The sequence below is a fragment of the Babylonia areolata genome, chromosome 7 (assembly GCF_041734735.1).
Source record: "Babylonia areolata isolate BAREFJ2019XMU chromosome 7, ASM4173473v1, whole genome shotgun sequence".
NCBI lineage: Eukaryota > Metazoa > Mollusca > Gastropoda > Neogastropoda > Buccinidae > Babylonia > Babylonia areolata.
Window position 1 is genome coordinate 10181052 of NC_134882.1, and position 7500 is coordinate 10188551.

General features: G+C 43.4%; 1 protein-coding gene across 1 annotated transcript; it reads left to right on the forward strand.

Annotated features, from left to right (window-relative positions):
* Window positions 1-1160: 1160 nt before the first annotated feature.
* Window positions 1161-3812, forward strand: LOC143284330 (uncharacterized). Its single transcript, XM_076591040.1, has 3 exons — window positions 1161-1726; window positions 2383-2480; window positions 3751-3812. The coding sequence occupies exons 1-3, from the start codon at window positions 1161-1163 to the stop codon at window positions 3810-3812; spliced, it is 726 nt and encodes a 241-aa protein (XP_076447155.1).
* Window positions 3813-7500: the final 3688 nt, after the last annotated feature.

The window sequence follows — 7500 nt, forward strand, 5'->3', positions numbered from 1 at the left end:
GGGTTTTCAAACATTCACAAAACACATACATTGTCGGAATCGTTTGCAATCGTTTGCTTGTCATTCCGGAAACCCGGTGAACATGACGAAATCTGTAGCGTACCAGGGTCAATACAACGAAATGCCCCCACCAAAAATAGCATAAAACATTCATGAACAAAGATTGAAACGGCGGCAATGTCAACAAGAACCTCTAACTGAAATATTGTTTGGGTCTTTTTGTTTGTTTGTTTGGTTGGTTGGTTGGTTGATTTGCAAATATAATAATAATGATAATAATAATAATAATAATGGTATATATATATATATATATATATAGTGTGTGTGTGTGTGTGTGTGTGTGTGTTTTGTGGTTGGGGTGTTTTGGTTTTTGGCTTTGCTCTCTCTCTCTCTCTCTCTCTCTCTCTCTCTCTCTCTCTCTCTCTCTCTCTCTTTCTCTATCCACCACCCCTCAATTAGAACTTGAGCGTTGGTCTGGGTACTTGTCTTTTGGATAAGACAGGAGATAAATCGAGGTCCTGTGTTGCTGGCATGCATTTAGCGCCTATATAAAGAACTCATGGCAAAGAAAGGGACAAAAACACGTCCCTGGAAGTATGATATCTTAAAACAAATCCACCTGGATACTGAAACAAACATATCTGCACCTATTCCTGCATAATTTCTTACCTTAATTCCTCTGTCTGAGAAATTGTGATACAGAATAAAATACTGCAATCGTTTTGTTTATGTTTTTGGTTTTGTTGTTGTTTTGTTTTGTTTTGTTTATTTGTTTGTTTGTTTGGGTTTTTTTTTGTGTGTGTGTGTGTTGTTGTTGTTGTTGTTGTTGTTTTTGTCGTTTTTGTTTTTTGTTTTTTGTTTTGTTTTGGGGGGGTTTGTCTGCTTCCAAAGCAGCAGTAGACCCCTTGCTCCGAGATCAGCAGGCAGACTTCTGACAAAATAGATCTTGTACGGACCAGGTTGCCACCCTGCGCATCATTGTCGAGCAGTCGCTGGAACGGAACTCTCCCCTATTATATGAACTTCATTGATTATGCAAAAGCATTCGACAGTGTAGATAGAGAGACCCTGTGGAAATTGCTGAGGTCCCGGAGAAGATCATCACTTTGATCCAAAATACCTACCAAGGGATTTCGTGCAAGGTTTTACACAGAGGCCAGATGTCAGAGAGTTTTGAGGTCCAGACTAGAGTCCGGCAGGGATATCTCTTGTCGCCCTTCTTGTTCCCCCTGGTCATTGACTGGATCATGAAGATTACTACAACAGGAAGTAACAACTGCATACAGTGGACTCTCTGGACACAACTGGACGTTCTAGACTTTGCTGATGATTTGGCCCTCCTGTCGCACAACCACAGCGAGATACAAGACAGGACAACCAAGCTGGAAACCACATCCTGTGGGGTGGAGCTGAAGATAAGCAGCAAGAAAACCAACCTGATGAAGATCAACACATCTGCCAACAAACCAGTCACAGAAGGTGGTGAGCAGATATATGAAGTTGACTCCTTCAGCTATCTCAGCAGCCCTGTTGATAAAAAGGGCGGCCCTGACAAAGATGTCCCTTCCAGAGTAGGCAAAGCTAGGGCAGCCTTTATCAACCTCGAGAAAATCTGGTCCTCCAAAGAAATAGCCACACCAACAAAAATACACATTTTCAATTCCAACGAGAAGTCCATCCTTCTCTGTGGATCAGAGACGTGGAGAATGACCAAAAAGATGCTACAGTAAATACTTTTACTCTGGCAGATTAATTTGACTTTATCAAATGGATCGTCAAAGCGAATTTCATGACTCGTACAGACGATTTAAACATTGTTTAGTGGATCAAGAAAGCGAATACCTTTACTCACGCAGACGAACTTGACTTTATTTAGTACATAAAAATTATGTAAAGCTAACAGCTTGACTCCCGCTGAAGAATTTTACTTTACATAGCTGCTGTTCAAAGCTAATACATTTCATCCAAAAACGAGTTTGAATTATCTAGTGGATCTTTAATTCAGGCAAAAACCTTGACTCCAGAAAATAAATCTGACATGATTTAGTGTGTCTTTGATTCAAACGAATACTTTGACTCCCAAAGACAAATTCGACACGATTCAGTAGATCTTTTGATTCAGGCAAGTACTTTTGATTACAGGATCTTTAACGTGCATATTTGATCTTCTGCTTGCGTATACACACGAAGGGGATTCGGGCACAATCAGGTAGGTCTGCACATGTGTTGACCTGGGAGATTGGAAAAATCTCCACCCTTTACCCACCAGGCGCCGTTTCCGAGAGTCGAACCCGGGACCCTCAGATTGAAAGTCCAACCCTGCAACCACTCGGCTATTGCGCCCGTCATACTATATACAATTTCGGTGATCTGTAATCCAAGCGAATACCTTGACCCCCGCCATGTTGCTGACGGCGTAACCCGCCTGGTGAACGTCCATGTACACGTGCAGTCCGCTGTTGGGGCCTGCATTGCTCACGGTTTGCAGTCCTGCGTAGCTGTTGTTCAGTGTCACGCACCTGATGGAGAGATGACGATGAAAATACTTTAATCATTACTAATACTTATGATGATGATGATGATGATGCTACTACTACAATTACTACTACAACTACTACTGCTGCTGCTGCTGCTTCTGCTGCATTAAAAGGAAGAAGAAGAAAATGATGATGATGATGATGCTGGTGATAATAATAATAGTAATGAAAAAGGGTTGCAAATACTACTATTCATACCAATACTACAACTAATGATAATCATAATCAGCAGCAGCAGTAGCAGCAGCAGTAACAGCATAAGCGGTATCACATTGATCATCATTATCGTTATCACAAACAGAGAGAAACGAAATAAAACGAAAGGAAATTTATTCTAAGAAGATAAAGAGGGTAACGGAATAAGCAGGATTTTCTTCTTTCCTTTTTTTCTGGGTGTTTTTTTGTTTTGTTTTTTTTTCTTTTCTTTTTCTTTGTTGTTGTTGTTGTTGTGTTTTGTTTTGTTTTGTTTTGTTTTTGTTTTTTTTGTTGTTGTTTTTGTTCTTCTTTTCTTTTTCTTTTTTTTTTTTACATACGGCTTTCTGGAGGGGGGGGAGAGTCGAGGGGGTGAGGGGTGGGGAATGGGAGGGGGGGGGTTCTCGGCGCCGTTGCCAGACCCTACCCAGGGTTGAGTGTGCTGTGGGCTCAAATGGAAAGGCTGGAGCCACAAATGCCGACAGTCGCCCACTTCACAGATATGTGTTTGGGAATGATGCTCACATTTTCTGACCATCACCTCAGGTGTCTGTACCTCTCGAGCCTGGTTGATGCCCCGGGACGTGTTATGAAAGGAAGAGCACAGTAGTACAGCCTTGTCATGTGGTCCCTAGCCTGAATGTAGCAGTATCGTCGTCATCAGTCATCATTATCACAATGATGACAGCAACAACAACAACAAACACCCTGATTCGGTGGCCTTTCAAGACCTGCTGTCCTGGTGCCCTCAGCTTCGATTTCCCCTCACTGGGGTGAGTTTCTACCAAGGTCTTCAGTGTGGGCGGGGTCATGGGTGATTCTTTCTGAAGGGATAATTATGGTCGTGGTCTCCACTCTGTGTTAAGCTAGCCCACTCTGACTCCGCAACCAAGCGAGCATTGTCGTCAGGAAGGGGCATAGTGGTTGATGTATGTGAAATACGTACAGACACTAGTGAGAATCACCGAAATGACTCAGCAGCTGCTGAACACATTGATGGCTCCCCTGTGCTGTGTTTCAGGTTGTCTGGAAGACTCGGGGAAAGCGGCATGGGTGGTCAGGCCACTGAGCTTGCGCGGATGATGGAGCAGCAAAGAAAGTGTGTGTGTGTGTGTGTGTGTGTGTGTGTGTGTGTGTGTGTGTGTGTGTGTGTGTGTGTGTGTGTGTGTGTGTGTGCGTGCGTGTACGTGTGTGTGTGTGTATGTGCGCGCGCGTGTGTGTGTGTGTGTGTGTGTGTGTGTGTGTGTGTATGTGTATGTGTTTGAGTGAGTGAGTGTTTGTGTGTGTGTGTGTGCATGTGTGTATGTGTGTGTATGTGTGTGCGCGCGCGTGTGTGTGTCTGTGTGTGAGTGAGTGTGTGTGTGTGTGTGAGTGTGTGTGTGTGTGTGTGCACGCGCGTGTGTGTGAATGTGTGTGAGTGAGTGTGAGTGTGTGTGTGTGTGTGTGTGTGTGTGTGTGTGTGTGTGTGTGTGTGAGTGTGTGAGTGTGTGTGTGAGTGTGTGTGTGTGTGTGTGTGTGTGTGTGTGTCTATGTCTGTGTCTGTGTGACTGTGTCTGTGTGAGTGTGTGTGTGTGTGTTTGTGTGTGTGTGTGTGTGTGTGTGTGTGCGCGCGCGCGCGCGCGCGTGCGTGTGGAGAGAGAGAGAGAGAAATATAGTTTTTGTGGTACGGATGCGTTTAATACAGGGTTGGAAGCATTTTAAGAAGAGACAGCGTAACAGAAAAGATAACTTTTTTTTCTTCTTCCGAAGAAGAACATAGATGACGATGACAACAACGATGATGATGATCATGAAAATAAGGAGGAGGAGGACAAGGAGGAGATGGTGGAGGAGGAGGAAGAAGAAGTAGAAGATAATGATGATGTGGATGGTGATGATGAAGATGACGACGACGACGATGTCGACGACTACAATGACAAAGAGAACGACGATGACACCAACGGCGACGATTTTGTATTTGTATTTCTTTTTATCACATCAGATTTCTCTGTGTGAAATTCGGGCTGCTCTCCCCAGGGAGAGCGCGTCGCTACACTACAGCGCCACCCATTTTTTTTTTTTTTTGTATTTTTTCCTGCGTGTAGTTTTATTTGTTTTTCCTATCGAAGTGGATTTTTCTACAGAATTTTGCCAGGAACAACCCTTTTGTTGCCGTGGGTTCTTTTACGTGCGCTAAATGCATGCTGCACACGGGACCTCGGTTTATCGTCTCATCCGAATGACTAGCGTCCAGACCACCACTCAAGGTCTAGTGGAGGGGGAGAAAATATCGGCGGCTGAGCCGTGATTCGAACCAGCGCACTCAGATTCTCTCGCTTCCAAGGCGGACGCGTTACCTCTAGGCCATCACTCAACAACAACAACAACAGTGGGCGACAAACAAACAAACAATCATTCACCAAAAAGGGAAAACAACAGTTACGAACAAAAACAACGACGAATACCACACAACGAACGAAGATCATTCCTACTTGGTTCTCGTGCTCTGGATGGGGAAGAAGAGTTCGCTGCAGCTGACGAAGAGGTTGTTGACCACGCAGTAATTTATGCCCTGGTCTGGGAGAATCCAGGAGGAATTGACGAGGGTGTCTATGGGGGTGTTCAGAACACGGGTCTCCTCGGGGTCGCTCTCGTTGAGGGTTAAACTGAAGACCAGTTTGACTTTAGTGTCTCGAAACACCGTGCCATTAACGTGGGTCTGCACAAACGTTAGATCTGGGTTAATTTTTTTTTGTAATGGATATTTCTTACCTGTGCAACAATGTGTGTGTGTGTGTGTGTGTGTGTGTGTGTGTGTGTGTGTGTGTGTGTGTGTGTGTGTGTGTGTGTGTGTGTGTGTGTTTCTATTTACTTCTTTTTTGTAAAGTGCTTAGAGCCATATCTAAAACGCCAGGCATTATATGAATTTGCATTAATTTCTCTGTGTGTGTGTGTGTGTGTGTGTGTGTGTGTGTGTGTGTGTGTGTGTGTGTGTGTGTGTGTTTGTCTGTCCATCTGTCTGTGTCTGTCTGTCTGATAGTATGTCTGTCTATATATGACTCTGTGTGTGTGTGTGTGTGTGTGTGTGTGTGTGTGTGTGTGTGTGTGTGTGTGTCTGTGAGTACACACTCTCGTATTTATCCTGTCTCCTCCCCCACCCCCCACGCCCTTCCCCACCCCCTCCAACACACACACACACTCACTGACCAACAGGGACGAGTCCACCTCGTTGAGGTTGCACAGTGTGACCCCCGGAAACGGAAGCGATGACGTGACCGTGACCTTGGTGACGGTTTTGAAAGGGTACTGGCCAAAGGTCGAAAGCATGTGGTGTAAGGTGTAGATCATCGCCCCCAGCATCCCCATCATGGCCACGGCCCACACACTCCTTGGGCAGTGATGTGATAATTATGATTATGACGACGACGACATTGACGATGATGATGATGATGATGATGACGACGACGATGTGGAGTGATGGCCAACAGGTAACGCGTCCGCCTAGGAAGCGAGAGAATCTGAGCTCGCTGGTTCGAATCCCCCTCCATTATACCTTGAGTGATGGCCTGAACGCTAGTCATTCGGATGAGACGATAAACCGAGGTCCAGTGTGCAGCATGCACTTAGCGCACGTAAAAGAACCCACGGCAACAAAAGGATTGTTCCTGGCAAAATTATGTAGAAAAATCCACTTCGCTAGGAAAAACAAATAAAACTGCATACAGGAAAAAAAAATTTTTTTTAAACAACAACAAATGGGTGGCGCTCTCGCGCACTCCCTGGGGAGAGCAGCCCGAATTTCACACAAAGAAATCTGTTGTGACAAAAAGAGAAATACAACACAATACAAATACAATACGACAACGATGATGATGATGATGATGATGGTGATGGTGATGATAATGATGATAGCATCACCAGCATTATTACAATGTCAGTACTAATGCTGATGATGATGTTGACGATGATGATGATGACGATGACGACGACATCATTGCAACAACGACGGTAATAATGATAATTATCAGCAGCAGCAGCAGCATCAACATTATTATTATTATTACTATTATATTTATTGCTGCTGCTGCTGCTGCTGCTGCTGCTGCTGCTACTGTTGCTGTTGTTGTTATCATTATCATTATTACCATTATCATTATCATTATTATCATCATTATTGTTCTTGTTGCTGTTATCATTATTGTTGTGTTTCTTTTTGTTCTTGTTATTGCAGTTGTTGTTAGTAGTTGTAGTAGTGGTAGTTCTTGTGGTATTGTCCTTGCTATTATTGCTGTTGTTCTTGTGATATTATTATTATTATTCTTGTTCTTGTTCTTGTTGTGTTTTTGTTTTTTGTTCTTGTTATTGTGTTGTTGTTAGTCGTTGTAGTAGTGGTAGTTGCTGTGGTGTTGTCCTTGCTATTTTATTGCTATGTTGCTGTTGTCCTTGTGATAGTAGTAGTAGTAGTAGTGTCATCATTATTATTATCATCATCATTGTTCTTGTTGCCGTTATCATTATTGTTGTGTTTCTTTTCGTTCTTGTTATTGCAGTTGTTGTTAGTCGTTGTAGTAGTGGTAGTTGTCGTGGTATTGTCCTTGCCATAGTTGCTGTTAGTGCTGTTGTTCTTGTGATAAATACAATCATTACATAAACAACAATAAGGATAACAACAACAGAAACGACAATACTACAGCAACTACTACACCTACAACCACTAGTAATAATGGTAATAACAACAACAACAACAATAATGATGATGGTGTTGACCATGATGACGATCATCATCATCATC